Below are 22731 nucleotides of genomic sequence, written 5' to 3' on the forward strand. Positions count from 1 at the left end.
TCTACACCTACACCCTTGTAAGAACATAAAACGAGCATTGGCTTCTCCTCTTCTTCCTGGCAGTATCTGCACAGTGTTTCTTCTGCTAGTACTATCCAGTGCATGTGTCTTCTTAGGCAGAGTCCTGTTTCTGTTGTGGTTATCGTCCATTAATTCTTTTGGAATTCTTGCGATTGATTCCCTGGTGTCGTTCCACTAGGTTTTGGACATCTTTGGATGCATCTTTTTTTGGCATAGTGCTAGACCACAGTAGGATTTAGACTTTCTCATTACCCCTATGCCCGTAATACCGAGGTACTCATGTCATGGTCAAATCAGTGACACTGCCTCCTGCAATTCCATACGCTTTTTGCTGACTGATAGACAAATTTTACTCGACATGATCGCCAACATACCAATCATACGTCCTTGGTGGATAGCCTTATTGAGTCTTAATCAGCGGAAATGCAATGTAGCATTCAGTAAGGTCCAGGTGAAGTAGATACCGAAAGAGCTGATTTATTGGGGAAACAAGCATCGGAAGATAAGAATATGCAGGATTGTTCGAATTTGTTCCGAAAGCTTATTTAGAACGTATAAGAAAACAGAGGGAACTACAAAAGTGGGAACAAATTTGGCAGACAATATGGAAAGACATGCTCACTAAAACTTTTTTTCCGTCTATAGGGGCAAGAATCAATTGTAACACTGCAATAGGCTACAACGTGACTCAAGTCAGGTCATGGAAAAAACAAAGCATAGGGTTATTCACGATCTTTGTGTTAACGCTGTTAAGCCTGTTAGGTCCTGTTAGATCGAGAAAAATGATGACGTAGACTTGTAACACTCGGCTAGTTAACATTGCTCGATATAATAGGCCAGGGTCAATGTTAGAGGTTAGGTCGAAAATGTAGTCACATTGCTAGCCGTTAGGGCGTAGGTAACCAACATGAATTTAACACACATACGTGTGTTTTGTTGACACGTATTTTTATTTTTAAATAAGCATTAATTAAGTCAGACCAATACATGTCATTTAAAAAAAAATACATGTGAACAAAAAACAGCTGTTAAATTCATGGCTGCCATGTTGGTTACTTACGCCCTAACGGATAGCAATGTGACTACATTTTCCACCTAACATCTAACATTGGCCCTGGCCTGTTAGATCGAGCAATGTTAACTAGCCGATTCTTACAAGTCTACGCCATCATTTTTCTCGATCTAACATGACCTAACAGAGTTAACAGGGTTAGCACAAAGATCGTGAATACCCTTAAATAACAAATGACATACTTCAATTCTTGCCGACATACCTAATTTGTATTCTAACGTCTAACAGCCTACAACTTTACAGGATAGGAGGATGTATTTATTATGAATGAGAGTATAAGGACAGGCCAGAAATTAAAAAAGAAACGTATTGGTCTGATATAATTAATGCGTATTTAAGAATGAAAATACGTATAAACAAAAAACAGCTGTTAAATTCATGGCTGCCATTTTGGTTCCCTTCGCCCTAACGGATAGCAATGTGACTACATTTTCGACCTAACCTCTAACATTGGCCACGGCCTGTTAGATCAAGCAATGTTAACTAGCCGATTCTTACAATTCTACGCCATCATTTTTCTCGATCTACCATGACCTAACAGAGTTAACAGGGTTAGCACAAAGATCGTGAATACCCCTAAATAACAAATGACACGCACCAATCGTATCTCGAACAACAACAGCTGTTAAATTCATGACTGCCATGTTGGCTACTTACGCCCTAACGGATAACAATGTGACTACATTTTCGACCTGATATGTAACATCCTGAAATGTATTCCTTAGTATTTTTATTTCTCTGGCCCAATGGTCAATACAGGCTGAAAAACTGTACATATTTACCTAAGCATAAAGTAAGTTCAGTTTTCGGATGCATCCTGAGGACTGCAGCTCCTGTGCATCCTTTTTTGAGCCTACGGTGTACCAGTAGGAATCACATGTCCGCAGATGGCGTAGAGACAAGAACCCGTCATAAACTCGCAAGTTTATGATTTTTATCTTCTTATTCAACTTTAAACCGTGATGAATCAAAAATGACTTTGTCAGTTTCGATCTTGATTTTTTTTAAACTACTTAATTTTGGTTGTGAAATTGTCGCTGGTCTAGATTGCAACTTACGATCAGTCTTGGTCAGTTAATTTTGGTCAATAAGATTCTTGTGAACGGTGAGTCAAGGAAGAAAACGACAGATTTTCATGTTAAAAAGATACATTGAAAACATTCTCAAAGATAATTTAGACTAGCAGACCCGTGCCGTGTTCGTCCCGGTTCATAAACAAATCTCGGAGTCTGCATAAATCCAAGCATAATTTTATAATGCCGTTAATATCGCGCCTCCCTCGCACCTCGGTCGTTTCCTGAGGCCGTTAAATCTCCTGATTTCATTCTTTATCTATTTTCTTAAGCTGTTGTGTGTTTTTTTTATCGTAGGGGCGAGAGGGGAACTTTTTTCCTTTGCGGGTGGTAAACTACAACTCGTAACTCACACAATATTTACTGTGTTATAAAACCTTCTTGCACTCTGTGTCATAATAATAGAAAAACAGGTTCGACCAGTTCCAACGTGTCTTATTACACAAAATAATCAACAATTTCTTTTAAGTAATAATAGAGAAATAATTACAAACAATGAACATGAAATACTTTCAGAGGCAATTCTAGCGGAATATTTCACGAACTGATAAAAGTTCACCCAAAAGACAAAAAAGATTTACACAGAAAAGGACATACTAAGTAGAAATAAATAAATTTAGATAGAATGAGGTTGGGAAATCCAATGGACATGCATAATAATGTAATTAACTGTGAAGAGGACTCATGTCGAAAAGATTCTGTTAATAAAGAAAATTCCATGTTGCAGTATTCAACAACGTACAGGTCAAGAACAAGAATTGTATAGAAAACAGCAAAAAGATTTAAATATTACTTAAAAAAATATGAACGACAGTTATATAGAAAGAACAGACAATCAGATTCAGAAATAGAGACAAACCTATAAAAAGAAAGAAAGACAGAAATACTTTCACACATACGTTTAGAAAATACAAAGTGAAAGAAAAAAAAGAAAGAAAGATCTAAAGAAAGAAAGCAAGATATAAAGAATGAAATATAGACAAGCAGATACACATAAAAAACTGTCTGAAAAAGAAAAGAAATGAAAAAAGAAGAAATAAATAAAGGTGTAAATTATGAATGGAAGGTTATCAAGAAAGATGAAGAAGAAAGAAAAAGATGAAAACATACTGCCAGTCAAAAAGAATGAAACTATCAAAATATATTTGAAAGGCATCCAAACTGAAAAAAATTAGTGATTGAAAAAAAAGAAAAGAAATTTGAACGAAAGAACTAGAGAAAGACGTATAAAAAGAAAGAAAGAGAAACATTTTCACACATACGTTTAGAAAATACAAGTTGAAAGAAAAAAAAGAGAGATCTAATGAAATAAAGCAAGATATAAAGAATGAAATATAGACAGGCAGATACACATAAAAACTGTCTGAAAAAGAAAAAAAATGAAAAAAGAAGAAATAAATAAAGGTGTAAATTATGAATGGAAGGTTAAAAAGAAAGATTAAGAAGAATGAAGAAGAAAGAAAAAGATGAAAACACTGCCAGCCAGAAATAACGAAACAATCAAAATATATTTGAAAGGCATCCAGACTGAAAGAAAAAATGAAATATGATCGAAAGAAATGTAGAAAGAACAGACAAACAAATTCAAAACTATAAAAAGCAAGAAAGTAATGAATGAAAGGTAAAAAAGAAAGATAGACAAACACTGGCAGAAAGCAAGAATGAAACGATCAAAAAACGTTGTAAAAGCATCCAAACTGAAAAAAATTACAGATTGAAAAAAAAAGAAATTTGAAATTTGAGAAATAACTAGAGAAAGATCTATAAAAAGAAAGAAAGATAGAAACATTTTCGCACGTACGTTTAGAAAATACTAATGGAAAGAAAAAAAGAAAGAAAGAACTAACGAACGTAACAGGATATAAATCATAAAATATAAACTGGCAGATACACATAAAAACTGTCTGAAGAAATTTTTTTTGTTTTGAGAAAAAGAAATAAATAAAGGTGTAAATTATGAAAGAAAAGTTTAAAAAAAGATAAAGAAGAATGAAGAAGAAAGAAAAAAGATGAAAACACACTGACCAGTCAAAAAGAATGATATTATCAAACTATGTTGGAAAGGCATTCAGACTGAAAGAAAAAATTACTGATTTAAAAAAAATGAAATTTGAACGAAAGAAATGTAGAAAGAACAGACAATCAGATTCAGAATTACAGACAGAACTATGTGTGAAAGTATTTCCGTCTTTCTTTCTTTTAATAGATCTGTCTCTAGATCTGTCACTTTCACACATAGTTCTGTCTGTAATTCTGAATCTGATTGTCTGTTCTTTCTACATTTCTTTCGTTCAAATTTCATTATTTTTCAAGCAGCAATTTTTTCTTTCGGTCTGGATGCCTTTCCAACATAGTTTGATCATTTCATTCTTTCTGACTGGCAGTGTGTGTCTATCTTTCGTTTTTACCTTCCATTCATAATTTCCACTTTTATTAATTACTTCTTTTTTTCAACGGTTTTCTTCTTCAGACAGTTTTGGTGTGAATCTGCTTGTCAATATTTCATTCTTTATATCTTGCCTTCGTTCTTTAGATCTCTCTTTCTTTTTTACCTTTCATTCATAACTTTCTTTCTTTTCATAGTTTTGAATCTGATTACCTGTTCTTTCTCCATTTCTTTCGTTCAGATTTCATTTTTTTCAATCAGTCATTTTTTCTTTCAGTCTAGATGCCTTTTCAACGTATTTTGAACGTTTCGTTCTTTCTAACAGCCAGTGTATGTCTATCTTTATTTTTTACCTTCCATTCATAATTTTTTAACGAAAGATATGTAGAAAGAACAGACAGTCAAATTTAGAACTAGGGATAGACCTATACAAAAAAGACAGAAATACTTTCACACATACGTCTAGAAAATTTTAATTGAAAGAAAAACAGAAAGGTGAAAAAACGAAAGCAAGATATAAAGAATGAAATATAGACAGGCAGATTCACGTGAAAACTGTCTGAAGAAGACAAAAATTGAAAAAAGTAGAAATTATGAATGAAAGGTAAGAAAGAAAGATAGATACACACTGGCAGTCAGAAAGAATGAAACGATGAAAATTCGTTGGAAAGGCATCCAGACTGAAAGAAAAAATTACTCATTGAAAAAAATAAAATATGAATGAAAGAAAGAAGAAAGAAAAAAGCAGAATAAAGCATAAAAGGTACAAAAGAAAGAGAGAGATCACGATAGGCAAATACACACAGAGATAGATATAAGTAACAAAAGCGAGAAAAATAATTCACCTGAAGTATTTGCGAAATTTATTTATAATGGCATAATGGATGTACGGATAAACTGACAGGTTAATAAACAAATAAAGAATAGCAAAAAAATTAAAAAGAACGTATAGAAAAAAAGACTGAACTATGTACGTTAAACAGGTTAAAACACACAGATTGAGTGAAGAACAAAAAAGGGGAAAAAACGAAATAAAGATATACCAAAACATATACAGAGGGAGATACACATACAAACTGACAGAAATACATAATGGCATCCAGACTGAAAGGAAAAAATCATAAAAAATTAGTTATTGAAAAAACAGAAAAAAATAGGAACCAAAAAAATGTAAAATGACAAAAGAAGGAGAAGAATAAAATGTAAAAAAATAATATGGATACCAAGTTTGACATATACACAGAAAGACAGATAGAAAAATAATTCACTTAAAGTAATTGCACAATTTAGTTATAATGGCACGATGGGTATGTGGATCAACTGACAAGTTAATGAACACAAGGAATGATAAAAAATTGAAAAAAAATATAAAGACGAAAAGACTGAACGATATGGATTAAAAAGGTAAAAATACTGTTTGAATAAAAGAAAAAGAATGAAGCCAAAATAAACGGAATAAAGGAGAATACAAAATCTAACGTAAAAAAATGAAAGGAAGAAAGACAAATAAGATACAAAGATAAACAGATTGAAAAAATAGATAGACAAAACCTAAATGGAAAAAACAGAATGTAGACTGACTGTTAGTCAAACAATTCAGCCAATATTTGGAAATGGCAAGCTGGATGTAAAAATAAAACAGGTTAATAAAAGTTAAAAAATTAAGAAGAAAGGAAAACAAGACAAATATACCTACAAGCAGATGGAATGGACAAGAGGTAGATTGATAGACAAATAATTCAACTAATTTTTTGTGAAATTTATTTATAATGGCATGCTGGATGTATGGATAAACAGACAGCCTAATAAACAAATAAAGAATTAAAAAAAGATAGGCAAAGATAGAAAAACAGACAGACTGAAGAACAAACTAATTAATGAAAGGTAAAAACCGAAACCAAGATACACATGAAAGTAAGTCGAAAAGTACACATATGCAAAAATAAAATAATTAATCAGAACAAAACTATAAATAAAAAACTACATGGCAGAAAGTAAGTTGAAAAAAAGAATGAAAGGTAAAACAGAGAGAAAGAAGAAAAGAATAGAGAAATACAAATACAGGCATGGAAAAAAATGAAAAGTAGACAATCAGACAGACAAGTAATTAAATCAACAATTTGTACAAAAATTTGTAAAATTGTAAAAAAAGTCAAAAAGTGCACAGATGCAAAAGTAAACAAATAATCATAAGAAAATAATAAATAAAAAACTATATGACAGAAAGAAAGTTGAAAAAATAGAATGAAAGGTAAAACAGAGAGAAAGAAGAAAATAATAGAGAAATACTTGCAGGCAGATGGAAAAAATTTAATGTAGACAATCAGACAGACAAGTAATTACATTAATAATTTGTACAATTTATTTATAATACCATGACGGATGTATGGATTAGACGACCTAATAAACAAAAGAAGAATGACAAAAACACAAGGAATGATAAAAAAATGAAAAAATATAAAGACTGAACGATATACATTAAAAAGGTAAAAATACTGTTTGAATAAATGGAAAAGAAAGAAGCCAACATAAACGGAAAAAAGGAGAATAAAGAATCTAACGTAAAAAAGAAAGAATGAACCGAAGAAAGACAACCAGATCGAAAAAAAGAGACAAAACGCAAATGGAAAAAACAAAATGTAGACTGACTGTTAGACAAACAATTCAGCCAAAAAAAAAAAAAAAATAAAGAAGAAAGGAAAACAAGACAAATGCACGTAAGGCAGATGGAAAGAACAAAAGACAGACTGATAGACAAATAATTCAACCAATTTTTTGTGAAATTTATTTATAATGGCATGCTGGATGTATGGACAAACAGACAGCCTAATAAATAAATAACGAATTGCAAAAAAAAAAATATAAACAAAATAAAAATAGACAAAGCTAGAAAAACAGACAGACTGGAAAACAAACCCATTACTGAAAGGTAAAAACCGAAACCAAGATACACATGAAAGCAAGTCGAAAAGTACACAGATGCAAAAATAAAATAAATAATCAGAACAAAATAATAAATAAAAAACTATATGAAAGAAAGTTGGAACAAAAAGAATGAAAGGTAAAACAGAGAGAAAGAAGAAAAGAATAGACAAATAGACATGCAGGCAGATGGAAAAAAAATCAAAAGTAGACAATCAGACAGACAAATAATTAAACAATAATTTGCGCAATTTATTTATGATAGCATACGGATGTATAGATAAGACTACCTAAAAAACAAAAGAAGAATGACAAAAAATAAAACCAGACAGATTGAAAAAATTAATTAAAAGGAAAGCAAGATAGACGGATACAGATACTGAAAGTAAGTCAAAAAGTGCACAGATGCAAAAATAAAAATAAATAATCATAAGAAAGCAATAAATTTAATAAAAACTACAAAACAGAAAGCTCAAAAATGAAAGATTTAGAGAAAAAGAAGGAAAGAAAGATCGACAAATAAACACAAAGTAGATAGAAAGAATGAAAAGTAGACAAACAGATAAACAAATAATTAAAACATTGTTTGCGAAATGTATTTTTTATGCATGGATAAACAGAAGTCTAATAAACAAGTAAAGAAGGACAAAAAAAATAGAAAAGCAAAAGACTGAGAAAACTTAATGAAAGGTACATAAGAAAGAAGGGAAGCAAGATAGTAGATATACACGTTGAAGAAAGACATAAATACTTTTATATATACGTCCAGAAGAGTAAAAGTTATAAAAACTACAAAACAGAAAGTTGAAAAAATGAAAGGTAAAATAGAGAAAAAGAAGGAAATAAAGATCGACAAATAAACACAAAGTAGATAGGAAAGAATGAAAAGTAGACAAACAGATAGGCAAATAATTAAAACATTGTTTGCGAAATGTATTTCTTATGCATGGATAAACAGAAGTCTAATAAACAAGTAAAGAAGGACTAAAAAAATAGAAAAGCAATAGACTGAGAAAACATAATGAAAGGTACAAAAGAAAGAAGGAAAGCACGATAGTAGATATACATGTTGAAGAAAGACATAAATACTTTCATATATACGTCCAGAAAAGTAAAGGTTATCGTGGTATAGATTAAAAAAAGATGAAGTCACAGACAAACAGACGAATAATTCAGGTAAATATCTGCAAAACTGGTTTACCGAGATAATGGGAGTTCTTCATCAACAAACTGCCTCGTAAAGAAACAATTAAAAAGAAAAATGGAAAAGAATGTCAAACAGAATGAGTTTTAAAGAATGTAACTATCCTAAGTAGAACTTGCATCTTTAAAACGATTGATCTGTGATAAAATAAAAGATATTTTCTCGTGCTAGTTTGTTGCTGAGAGGGTTAAATCGCAATAACTAAGCAAGATTCGAGTCAATGTGTTCAACGTGTGGTTGTTCTTCGAACGTTTTCATCTCTCTCTCTTTCTCTCTCCACCTTCCACTTCCTTTGATTTCAAACACTTGAAGAACAAAGAGTCCTGATCCTTCGTCATGCCCTCGGCCGTTTACGACCGCATTTGCATGTGTCGGGATAGACATACCACACCTTCCCAACTCCGTTTAGAGCTCTTGAAACGCGTTTAATGATTTTCCTCCAGGACGACAAGGTGAGAAGGGCCGATAAGAAATTATATCACAATAATCGTGTTTTCATCCCGTTTAGGATTTTCTCACGGTCCAATAATTGTCGCGCTTGTACGACTGAATTGGCCATGAATGGACAAGTTGTGAACCGTTTTAAAGATGTGGGCTCCGACATGCCCGCATCAGTGTTTCTTTTTTTATTGTTTCGCCCTTTTTTTCCACAGATCACAACTAGGCTTCCCTTGGCGAGTTCTTAAGGTGAACGTTGTAAAAACTCGTTGGCGAGTGCCGGACGAGGAAAGGAAGCGATAAAGCAAAACGCAAAAGAAGATTAAGGATAAAAGGACTGCTAATGAATGGACACAAAGCGAAGCGCTTCGACCCCTCGCTATCTTCTGCATTGTGTTGTCACCGTCGGCCTATAGTTTATGCGAACGCTTTGTCCAAAGACTTCGCCTTATTAGCAAAATAAATTCCAAACCGGTTAAACTTTAATAAAAAGCTATGACTAAAGACAGTTTTTAACACTTTGCTATCGACTCAGGACTTTAAAAAACTGAAAAAAAACGCAGAATAAAGCATAAATGGTAAAAAAGAAAGAGATCACGATAGGCAAATACACAGAGATATATATATATATATATATATATATATATATATATATAACAAAAAGTATAGAGATAGAGAGAAAAATAATTCACCTGAAGTATTTACGAAATTTATTTATAATGGCATAATGGATGTACGGATAAAAAAACGATGAAAATATATTTGAAAGGCATCCAAACTGAAAAAAATTACTGATTGAAAAAAAAAGAAATTTGAATGAAAGAACTAGAGAAAGACGTATAAAAAGAAAGACAGACAGAAACATTTTCGCACATACGTTTACAAAATACAAATTGAAAGAAAAAAAAGAAAGATCTAAAGAAATAAAGCAAGATATGAAGAATGAAATATAGACAGGCAGATACACATAAAAACTGTCTGAAAAAGAAAAAAATGAAAAAAGAAGAAATAAATAAAGGTGTAAATTATGAATGTAAGGTTAAAAAGAAAGATTAAGAAGAATGAAGAAGAAAGAAAAAGATGAAAACACTGCCAGCCAGAAATAACGAAAGATCAAAATACGTTGGAAAGGCATCCAGAGTGAAAGAAAAAATGAAATATGATCGAAAGAAATGTAGAGACAATCAGATTCAAAACTATAAAAAGCAAAGAAAGTTATGAATGAAAGGTAAAAAAGAAAGATAGACAAACATTGGCAGAAAGCAAGAATGAAACGATCAAAATACGTTGGAAAGAAAAATAAAAAGGAAAAAATAATTCACCTGAAGTATTTGCGAAATTTATTGATAATGGCATAATGGATGTACGGATAAACTGACAAGTTAATAAACAAATAAAGAATAGCAAAAAAATTAAAAAGAACGTATAGAAAAAAAGACTGAACTATATACGTTAAGCAGGTTAAAACACACAGATTGAGAGAAGAACAAAAAAGGGGAAAAAACGAAATAAAGATATACCAAAATATACACAGAGGGAGATACATATACATACTGACAGAAACATAAAGGCATCCAAACAGAAAGGAATTTATTGAAAAAACAGAGAGAAATAGGAACCAAAAAATGTAAAATGACAAAAGAAGAAGAAGAATAAAATGTAAAAAAAATAATAAGGATACCAAGTTTGACATATACACTGAAAGAGAGATAGAAAAATAATTCACTTAAAGTATTTGCACAATTTAGTTATAATGGCACGATGACTAAAGACAGTTTTTAACACTTTGCTATCGACTCAGGACTTACTGAAAAAAAAGCCTAAAGTTAACCATTTCTTATGTCGTCTTATATACAGCAATGATAAGCAAAAAATGATATATTAGAATACAGTTTGTATTGGGGTTTACAAAAAGTTCCTGTACGAATTTAAGACATTTGCCAGTTTTCCCTCAAGCCGATAAAAAATCATTAATAATCTTACAGGCCGATGTGGATAAAATAGTTCCTAGGCCGAACGACCCTAGATGATTTATTAAGTACACGTTAGAAGAGCATAAAACGCCGAGTACTTAAAATTTTTTCATGTTTTAAGCCGAAACCGTGATATCCCCGTCGGCGGGTGCTATTTTCTGAGCCTTCGAAGACTGCGAAACAGCCTTGGCATTTGTGAAATCACGTCAAATAACACAGCATTTATCCCCGTGTTGTACACTGTAAATCAGATCCCCCGGCTGCGAATTATCCCCCCGCCGGTCCGCTTATCAATTACCGTTACCCCCGGCTGGGCAGCCTTTCTTGACTTTATTTGAAAATTGTCCAGATATCTAATTGGCCGTTGTATTTGGTGCCAACTGAACTCTGGCTGGAAGTCAGGAAAATGGGGAAGGGGGAGAGAACAGAAGTTAGTTTTTGGTTAAGAAATTTTTTGAGCACTATATAAAAGTAAATTCTTTAATTTAATATTACATTCATTTCAATTAATTGCTCTTTTTATTTAAGATCTTGGTTGAGATGAAAAGAATCATTAATATGGTCAATTATGACCGCTAAAAATGTATGGATTAATATAAATTTATATGTGTGGTGATTAGTGACCTCGACACGACACGCAAGAATGGCACATTTATTCAGAAGACAAACACTTTGAGCCCTGAAGATGATCTCAATAAAGATCGAAACGTTGGCACGATAAAGAAAATGTTTTTCTGAAACCTACATCACACCAGACCGCATCTCACGATTTCTAAATAAATATAAATTTATATAATATTCAATTTTAATTCATATGGAATTTTATATAAAAATATAATATTTACGTTTTAAAAGAACTCGAAATAATAATAGAAGAATCATTTGTCTTTATATTTAATTGTATATGCATAATTTATTATTATTTTAATTGTAATTAATTTTCTTATGGTTTGTAAGTCTTATTTTGATTTAAAGAAATGGATTAATTTGAGTTTATTGAATTAAAAAGGATTAATTTGAGGTTAAAAATGGTTAACCTGAAATGTAAAAAAAAAGGTAAACCAAAGTGAAAAAGAGTAAAATTAAAAAGGTTAATTTGATGTTGAAAATGGTTAATTTGTTAATTTGTAGTTTAGAAAGGTTAATCTGAAACAGAAAATAGGGAAATGAAATTAAAAAGGGATAATATGAAATTAAAAAGGTTAATTTAAGGTTATAAAGGACAATTTGAAATTGAAAAAGGTTAATTTGAAATAAAAAAGAGTTAAATAAAAGTTAAAGATAATTAATCTGGCGTTAAAAAAAGCTTAATTTGAAGTTGATGAAGTTAATCTAAAAGGGTTAATTTGAAATTAAAAGTGTGTAATTAAAAAATATATATATATCGTGGGTTTTTTAAATTTTTGATATAGGGGCCGAGCCAAAAAAAATTAAGTTGAAATATTTTGTTATCAAGAAATAAAGTTGATATTTTTCTCTCGCCAAAAACCATATAATTTTTTTTTCTAATTAAATTTTTGTTAATTTTCAAATTAACCGTTTTCATTACAAATTAACTTCTTTAATGTCTAATTAACTTTTTTTAATCTTCAAATTAACCTTTTTTAACGTCAAATTAATAATTTTTAACTTTTATTTAACTCTTTTTAACTTCAAATTAACCTTTTTCAATCTCAAATTGTCCTTTACAAATTTCAAACCGTTTTTTAAAATTTCAAATTAACCATTTCTGTAAAGCAAAATAAAACGTAAAAACGTATGAAAATTAATTACAATGCCGGTCACAAATAAAAAAAAATCAAACTGACGTTAAAAAAGGTTGATCTGAAGTTAAAAAGAGTTAATTTGAAGTTAAAAATGATTAATTTGTAGTTTAGAAGGGTTAATTTGAAGTAGAAAAAAGGGAAATTAAATTAAAAAGGGATAATTTGAAATTAAAAAGGTTAATATGAAGTTCAATGGATTAATACGAAATTTTAAAAACGGTTTGAAATTTGTAAAAGACAATTTGAGATTGAAAAAGGTTAATTGGAGGTTAAAAAGAGAAGTTAAAAATAATCAATCTGGCGTTAAAAAAGTTAATTTGATGTTAAACAATGGCTAATTAGAAGTTATAGAAGTTCATTTGTAGTTTACAAGAGTTAATTTGAACAAAAAATATATGGTGGGTTTTTTGGCGGGTGAAAAATATCAACTTTATTTCTTGATAACGAAATATTTCACCTTAATTTTTTTTTGGCTCGGCACCAATATCAAAATTTGTACATAATTTGTTTATTTTTACGTACATACATTTTGAGGCTCTTTCTGCCTCCTCGATACATTTCTATTTCGAGTCGTCTGACGACACTCAAAATAAAGACGTACTGAGGAGAATGCATCTACGTAAAAAATAAAAAAAATTGGAAAAACTTACTAAGTTTTTATAATCCAGATTCTCATTCATATCCAACAAAAAGAGAAACAAGAAATATCTACATGATTTGTGACCATACGAGATATTAGCGTGAATGCTATTGCCCTATGCTGAGAAAAAAAAATCGATTTATGTGTAATAACCTTGAAATACATGGCTGATACTCTTTTTTGGCAAGAACACTCGGACACGTGTCTATTAAATTTAGACCCAATATCACAAAATTTTTTATTGATATCTATTAGCGCACGTCCAAAGCCGCCTTCTCTAAGGTAGTAAATTTAGTAGATATGGGCAGGTGTATTGGCTGTACTGTCTTGGATAACCGGGTGGAGGGTATATTTCTGATATAGAATGACTGTTTGAACATCATTCCTACTTGATCAAATATAAGTTCAGGCCAAGGTATTGTTTAGTAATGCTAAAAAAATTTCAAAATAAAATTTGAGAATATTTGTATTGTAGGATTAGTATTTATCAGAGCAGACAAACCGTTCGAAAGGACTGTTGTGAGTGTTCGGTTCAAATCAAGGTAAGAAAACAAAATAACACCCGCCAGAATTTGATGTAGCGTTCGGGTAACTTTATCGCCTGAATTTTTCCGATTTCGATTCGAACGGAGGCCGTTTGGGTTTAAAAAGGGTCGTCACGTGCCCTAGGAAGGGCCAAATCCAGGCCGAGCTGGCTAGCTATAAGGGCCGGCCGCGGATTTGGTTTAGGAGCGGTAAAAGCGGAATACATATTCCACGGCGGATTGTAAAATTTCGTTTTCAACTTGGGGACGTTTTACCACTTGGATTTCACGGCAGCTATACCTTGAATCACTTTTTTACTACGACGATATAAACGCATCCAGCCCACAAAGGCAACTCAATGGATTTTCCGAATGATAAATTTTCCCCGGTCAACAGTTAATGGTTTCATAAAAATATGAGCGTGGGTAAGCAGCGGAAAAAATTTTGATTTTTGTTAATTTAACAAGTCAGTTATTTGGAAGAATAAGCGTGAATTTAATAATTTCAGTGCCTCATGAAATATATTTACAAAAGGGAGCTATGAACATAAGACAAATATTTAACGTATAATTTTTTTTAGAATTTAGCAAACGACCACAGCCGGAACTCGCATTTGATCAAGGAAAAAAAGGCGCAAACTCTCATTGTACATCTAAATATAACCTCCCAATGGTTATCCTATACAATACTGCCAATACTCTTGCCCATTTCTACTAAATTTACAAGAGCCGGCATTGGATATTGGTCAACAGATTCCAATGAAACTTTTTTTGGTGATACCAGGTCAAAATGTATTAGACTCGTGTCCATGAGTCTAATTTTATGTTGTACATTTTTTTCGGCATTTAGTAACCCTTATCACAGCCAGAACTAACAATTGAATAAGAAAGAATGAGGCCCAAACGCTCATTTGATATCAGAAATATAACCTCTGTCCGGTTATCCTATACAGTACTGCCAATATACCTGCCCATTTCTACTAAATTTACAAGAGCCGGCATTGGATATTGGTCAACAGATTCCAATGAAACTTTTTTTGGTGATACCAGGTCAAAATGTATTAGACTCGTGTCCATGAGTCTAATTTTATGTTGTACATTTTTTTCGGCATTTAGTAACAGTTATCATAGCCAGAACTGACAATAGATCAAGAAAGAATGAGACCCAAACGCTCATTTGATATCAGAAATATAACCTCTGTCCGGTTAGCCTATACAGTACTGCCAATATACCCGAACATTTCTTAACGTTACCATAATGCCTTACAACCTGCTTTGGATGTGGGATCACATACACCAAAAACTGTTTTGGTGATACTAGGTCAAAATGTACTTGAAACGAGACCGAGAGTTAAATTTTATTTTAAACATTTTTCGGCATTTACTAAACATGACAGGAAAAATTCAATGCAAACACTCATTATAAATCTAAAATATAACCTCCCCCGGTTATCCCATACAGTACTACCAATACAACTGAACATTTATACAACAATTTAGGCAGCTTTTGATGTGGGATCACAGATGTCAAAAAACCTTTTTGGTGATACTAGGATGAAAAATATTAGACACGTATCCTAGAGTTAAAATTATGCCAAAAAAAGCCGAGAAAAAAATTAACATCTTTTTTAAATATGGTTTTCTGCCATTCAATGTTATTTGAAATGTATTTCAATGTTATTATATAGTAATCTATTTGATTTTTACGCAGATAAGACAATAGTATAAAGGATTACGCGCTGTACGGTCACTAAATATGTATTTTCATTTTTATGATACCAGTAATTGCTAAATAAAAATTTGATGCAGTGGCCGGCCTAATGAAACAGCAGGAATAACTATTTTTGTAAAGAACAAAGTTGATATGTTTATTCGTACTCAAAACAACTCATAAATTTAAATTTTTGGAAAAATCAAAATATTTTTACCTCCACATTTTTTCGCCTTTCAAATATCTCCAGATTGTCTAAAATTACAAACATGGTAACTTTTAGGGAAATTTTACGGTTTACGATGTGCTATAAACAACACGTAATAGCACAAACACTACTCCGTAAATAAATCAAAACCTGAGATAAAAAATAAAACTTCGTGGTTTTTTTGTCGAACTGGCCCATAATTTTCTCACTTATAATAACAGCAAACTTAAACGTTATTAACACAAGCTGAAAGGAATGAAATTCGTTTTTCTATCGGTTGCAATGATGTCGAATTTGGTTAAAATCCAAATTTCCCCCTACAAATACGAGCCAAAATTGCCTATTTTCGATTGCAATGAAAAATTGCATTTAAGAATTTTAAACGTTGAAATAAATCCGAATTGACTTTTTGACAATAGCAAAAACAAAAACTTTTGTTACTGAACATTATGCCTTATTTTGGTAACTTTTCGTAAATCTAATCCACGTAAAATTTCCATTCGATATCCTTTATTTATCGAAGATGGATAGAGAAAAATGAAAAAACGTACTAAACTATGAAAATTAATCATGTTGGTTAGGACCACTAAGAAATCCATTATCAGAACTTCTTCCTAGGTTTAAACAATTGTAACAAATGTTTTACACTTCAAAATCCTGAAAAACCATAAACGCCATTAAATTAAATTTTCAAATTAATTTTTCAAAATTGTAATTAGCAACAGAATTAGCCTCTCATGGGTCATTTTAAGCAGTCAGACTTATTTTCATTATTGAAAATGCATTATTTTAGCCTTGTCCTATCTTTGTATAAAAAAAATGACTGCTGGATTTTCTCCAAAAAGGAACTGATAATAATAAATTCAAAGATGTTCAAATAACGTCAAAACGCCTAGGTAAAAAAAGAAAATAATAATAATGAGGACGACTAGAAGTGTTTCTGCTCGGTCCTCATCAAATCTATAATATAGAAAGCTTTTCCGATGTTTGAACACCAAGGTTGACAAGTGTTAGTCCATCAGGACGATCAGGAATGGCGAAACCGCTGGCAAAAGTTCAAAAGCTCGAAGCCACACGGGCCATTTTTAATCGGTTAGGCAAAGCCCCTGCACCTGGCTCCACCTAGAGACGACCCAGCGAACCCAGTGAACTTCGTTACCGGCTTTGGTTTGCTAAATTAACATCCAACTTTATAAAAATCACACAAAAACACACCAAAAAGTTAACATGTGCTTGACTTCTGTATTCCAACAAAATAATAATAATAAATCTTTGTTTGCAAGAATATTACATATAAATTTACAACAAAAAATATTTTTACTTCGCTGCCCGCTGTCAAAAAGCAACGATTGTACTACACAGCAGAAGGTTTTTGGAGATCTACAGTGAAAGAAACAAAATATATATTTACAAAAGGATAATGAAAAACAAACAAAAAACAGAATATACGTATGGTATGGAAAAATCAACCAAATTGAACTACAATTGAAACTACAATTTAAAATTTTAGAAATTATAAATCTTTTGCCTTCTTTGTAGTTTTTGAAATTTTGAATAATGATCCTCACTTTATAACAAAATCGAATTTTATAGAGATTGGGATCTTAGGGCTTGGGGAGATTGGGAATTATACCATGAGTTTTCGCTATTAGTTTCTGATGATGGGCCAGGAGCCCGAAAAGTCCATGTAATTTACTAAATTGAATAAAGGTTTTCAAACACGGAGAACTTGGAATTTTTCTACCTATCAATAGAGAACAAAATCGAAGTGACAGATTTAATGGAAAATTATACACTGACATTCAAAAAGTTCCACCCAATTGATTTTTTTCCATTTTTTCCATAAAAGAAAATCTGCCCTTAATTTGCTCGTTTTTTTACCAATAATATTTATTTATGCTATGCTTTAAATTGGGAATATCAATTAGAGGTAAACACACTTAATCCTTAATCCAAAAGAAGGATAAAGATAATAAATTGTTTCGTTTACACCTTTGTTTTCTTAATTTCAATTTTTAAACTTAAAACTGCAAACATTGTGCTGAGCATGTTGGGCGTTGTGTGGCAATTATTGATGATGGACGTTCCATCAGGTATGCGGCTATTGGTAACGAAGTTCTCTACGAAACTCTACAAGACGCCGTTAGAGTTTTCGAGAAACTGGGTCCTACCATAAAAGGCCCGATTCTGGACGCCCTAGGGTAACAGAACCACTGGATACTCGTTTTTTGACTTTTGGAATTTTGGGAAACCGGCGCCAGCGATTCATCAGCTCTAGCAAGTGGGTGGTGTGCACATTTCTGAACGCACTACTCGCAGAAGATTAAGCCAGGAGGGACGATGGCTTTTCGTAAGAGCCAGAGGACCAGAATTGACCAGAACACTTAGAGTTGGGGTGATTAGGGCCCTAACCATCCCAGTTGCTCGAGAACACAGTCGGTCTTTGGACGATTGGTCTGCTGTAATTTTTACAGATAATTGTAGATTGTTGGGATGGTTAGGGATTCTTCTTCTTAGCTGAAACAGTCTTGCTAAAAACACCATAATGTCTGGACGTGGCAAAGGAGGAATAACCAAGGGAAAGGAGAAGACCAGGTCGTCTCGGGCCGGACTTCAGTTCCATCGTCTTTTGAGGAAAGGCAACTACGCCGAGAGGGTCGGTGCCGGTGCCTCAGTGTACCTTGCTGCCGTCATGGAATATCTGGCCGCTGAAGTTCTCGAATTGGCAGGCAACGCAGCCCGTGATATCAAGAAGACCAGGATCATTCCTCGTTACCTTCAACTGGCGATCAGGAATAACGAGGAATTGAACAAACTCCTCTCTGGAGTCACCATCGCCCAAGGTGGTGTACTTCCTAACATCCAGGCAGTCCTCCTTCCCAAGAAGACTGAGAAGATAATTGTAGATTTGCTGTACGATATCAAAATGGGCGTGAAAGAGTGTGAAGAAGGCGAAATGAAAGGTACGAAGCCTGTATTTTTCCCCAGAGCTAACCTTTTCAACGTAGCTCAGTGATCGTGTGGGCGGGAATTTCAATATAGAGTCGAATAGAGTTGGTTGTTGTTCGTCGAGGGTCTTTGACGGGCACTCTTTATGTGGATGAAATTTTGGGGCATCATGCGTTGCCTATGCTCGATGGAATCAGCGACAATCCTATTCAAATGCACGATAATGCCCGTCCACATGTCGCTCGCATGTGCAAACATACCATCAACAGCATCACATCAAGGTCTCAGCCTGGCCAGCCCGTTCTCCAGACTTGAACCCCAACGACCGTTTATGGGATAGCCTCAATAGACGAATAAGAGCACGTCCATCACTTCCTGATACACTCCATGATCTTGAGAGGACTCTTCGTGAAGAATGGGATAACCTCCAGCAATGAGACATTTCCAGATTGGTACAAAGTATCCCGTCTTCGAGATTTAATTAAGGCAAGAGGAAATAACCGCTGTTACCTACAATGGACAAAATCGGACTTAAAGGTCCTTGAATACTTGGGCTAATGTTACCTGAAACAAACTTCACCTACTACGACCATTTGTGCGCGCGTGTAACATGCATGCAATGAAAAATGTGCGCCTTAAAACATGCCCTTGCAGTGCTCATCCAGGTATAAATGTTACTTTCGGTAAAATTTTGATTCGAAACATGCTACGGAACCCTTGTGTTTATAATAAATAATGTGGGTACTAAAACAGATCCACGCGAGCCCCATGCATTAACCAATGTTGATGTGTTACCTGCAAGTACATAGGTACCAAAATGGATCTTAAAACAGATCCTTGCGAACGTGTACATTTATATGTCCGTAATATGTAGTATCGATTTTGATAATGGCCGTTCCCGCACCGGAAGTATTATATAATAAACAAACTGCGTCATGAAACACCTTTTTCCCAGACTAGATTGTATATAAAGAACAACCAGGCCTTAAAACAGATCCTAGCAGTACTCTGATACGTATAAATATTACTGCTGATGTGATACCAATGATTACAAATATCAAAACATACAGTGCACCTCACACGCTTTTAACAGTGTCTGTTGATGCTATGCCATCCATAAACAGTATCTCATGCCGAACCGGCATTGGGTCACTTATTGGGTCCGTCTTCTCTCGTGGATTTTCTTGAAATAAAAAACGGATTTCGTTAATGCGCCATCTACTTTGAGGATTTAGTGGTACGGCGTATTTGTGGCTTCGAATCTCGGCACAGCCCATGTCTTTTCAATTGAGAATACTATGACAAAAGGGTAGTAATGTGGTTTGACCCTTCGTAGGCAACACCTAACGGCAGTTGGACGTTAAGCCAAGAAGTTATCAAAGGAGTAACTTTGAACCGGCACTGGGTTACTTGTTGGGTTCGTATCTCGCGGAGTTTTGTTGTTGTTCAATTATCTTCAGTTGAACCGATATCAAGGAAATTTTTTTTTATATTCACTGAGTTAATTTCTTTCTAAAGGTGTTTTTTGTTAATCAGGTGACGATTCGAACCAGAGGGTGAAACAAGTAAGTCCTATGTACAAGTTCGCCCGGATCTGGAGAGAGAGGTGTGCGACAGTCTACCGTCTTGGGTCATTAAGCCGGCGAAGAACCGGTTCCTCGGAGCACACCGGTCCTTTATGATTTATCCAAACACATTATGACTGGTACATTGTGATTGGGTAACCAATAGCTCCTCCTGCCTCCACTTCGACTGCGGCATTAATTGATGAATAAATTAAACTGTCAAGGGCGGAGGGTTTTTGATTCACGGGCCAATTACCTCGGAGCCTTAAGACCCTTTTGAATGAGGACTGCGACAATCCGATTTACAGCCGCTAATTAAAACTGATTGCTAAAAATGTGCTCTATCATCGAGTCTCTTCGATTTATGCCTTGGTTATACGAGATGAAAGTGACTTTCTATCGAAGGGTTACACGGCTTATGGCCTCTCGGCGAGTACATTTTACAAGCTTCAACACGGATTTGGTTTGCGATGGATAATTTTATGAATTGGTGTTTTTTCGAGGTGCAAATGCTGCCGTCAGCCCAATTAGACTTAAAGGGCAAATGAAACAGAATCACAAATCAACAATACTCCAGCTAGAATATGGCGGCATATATAACAATTTTTTAAAATTAGTTTGTCTGTATCCTATACATATTAGTATATCTACAAATGTGACCACAAAACTTTTTTTCACACGGTCACCGCGTTAACACTAATGCCAACGCTGCACCAGGAGGTCACATGCTATGAGAATGTCAATGCTGGCAGTCAGTGTGAGGGATTAAGGGGCAAGGTCTCGAGGGCATCGTCGATTAAGGAGTGTTCTGGAGATGGGAACGTGTAGGGGTCGAGCAGTTAGGATGGATCGAGAGGTAGATATTAAACGTTTGGAATCAGAAACGGGTCAGTTCGTTGACAACATTGACAAAAGGAATGTTGATATGGTTGTGGATAGTGTGGTTAGTGACGTAGTAAGGAGCTTTATACATTTGTTTGAGGATTTTTTATTGTAAGGATTGGATGCTGGATACCTTGGCAGAACCTCACAGGTCGACGCCGTATGTCCAAAGTGGTCGCAGTGTAAGTGTAGATGGTCAAGACGGATTTCGCCCTAGTCTTCTTTTAAATGGTTCTCCCTCAATTCTTGTGTGGGATTCGACGACAGTCTGCTGTCTAGGTCTTTTATATTTTATTTTTTATAGCAATATTTATTTGCATCCTGTACAAATTGTTCTAATGGTATAAAATCCCGGGCAAAACACTAACACTTCGGCCAGTACCTGGATGACACGTGTTGTAAGAAGGCAGCCAATGGTCAGTTTATTGTCGGATTTAGGCGAGGAAGTCACTGGGCCATCGTCGCTCGAGGGAGGATGAAAATGGTAAAATGTCACCTGAACCCGAATTGAAAAAATGGACGTTGTAGCTTTTTAGTGTTTAAAGAGGAGTTTTTCAAGGATTATAGATTTTTATAGATTTCAGAGAATGTTTGTAGTGGTAAGGTCAAAGCAGGGAGAATTTTTTACTGGGAGGCTGATGATGAATTGGACCTCCCACTGAGTGGTAAACAGCAGTTTTCTTTCCAGAACTATCTTCCTTATTAGAACAACCCTTTTGAACAGTGAACGTAAAAAAATATGTGATTTCGTGGGGCAGTTTATGGTACACCTGCAGAGGTCATCTTCTTTACATGCAATATATTCAGGTAGGCCTTGTACCTGCCGTGACTTCATAGAATTTGGATAGTTCTGACGTTCGTCTTAACCAGTGGTACTGATAGCCTATCAAATATCAAAGTGAAAAGAAAAACTGACTATACTGTATGACTATACTTTTGGATCTGATGCTTGATTCCTTAGCCTCGACCGAATCCAGAGCTTTTATAATTGCTACTGTTCTTTCAATACAGTCGTGCTTTTAGAGTCCTCACTTGGCTGTCTAAATGGCCGATCTTATGGATCTGATGCTTGATTCCTTAGCCTCGATCCAATCCAGAGCTTTTATAATTACTACGGTGCTTTCAATACAGTCGTCCTTTTAGAGTCCTCACTTGGCTGTCTGTACGATTGTACTTTTGGATCTGATGCTCGATATTGTTAGTATTGTACGTTTGGACTTTTTGCATGATTCCTAATTGCCTGACCTCAAATGAGGTGCTTTTAGAATTGCTACTTGGCTGTCTATATAGTTGCACTTTTAGAGCAGTTGCATGCATGGTTGCACTTTTAGAGTTGTTTCATGATTTGTCAGTTGCCTACACTCAACCGAGAGCTTTTAGAATTACTACTTGACTGC

The 22731-nt window shown here is 33.8% G+C and overlaps 2 protein-coding genes across 3 annotated transcripts in view; one reads left to right on the forward strand and one right to left on the reverse strand.

The window, feature by feature from the left end:
- The window catches only part of LOC106663229 (methyltransferase-like protein 9), a 173388-nt gene that overhangs the window by 90447 nt on the left and 60210 nt on the right, over window positions 1-22731 (reverse strand). The window lies entirely within an intron of this gene.
- LOC106662926 (histone H2A-like) lies at window positions 18180-18885 on the forward strand (the record flags this gene model as incomplete). Its single annotated transcript, XM_024227312.1, has 1 exon — window positions 18180-18885. A coding segment is annotated over exon 1 (402 nt), but the record flags the coding sequence as incomplete, so codon positions are not given.

Source organism: Cimex lectularius, unplaced genomic scaffold (genome assembly GCF_000648675.2).
Source record: "Cimex lectularius strain Harlan isolate CLEC.00 unplaced genomic scaffold, Clec_2.1 scaffold185, whole genome shotgun sequence".
NCBI classification, from domain to species: domain Eukaryota; kingdom Metazoa; phylum Arthropoda; class Insecta; order Hemiptera; family Cimicidae; genus Cimex; species Cimex lectularius.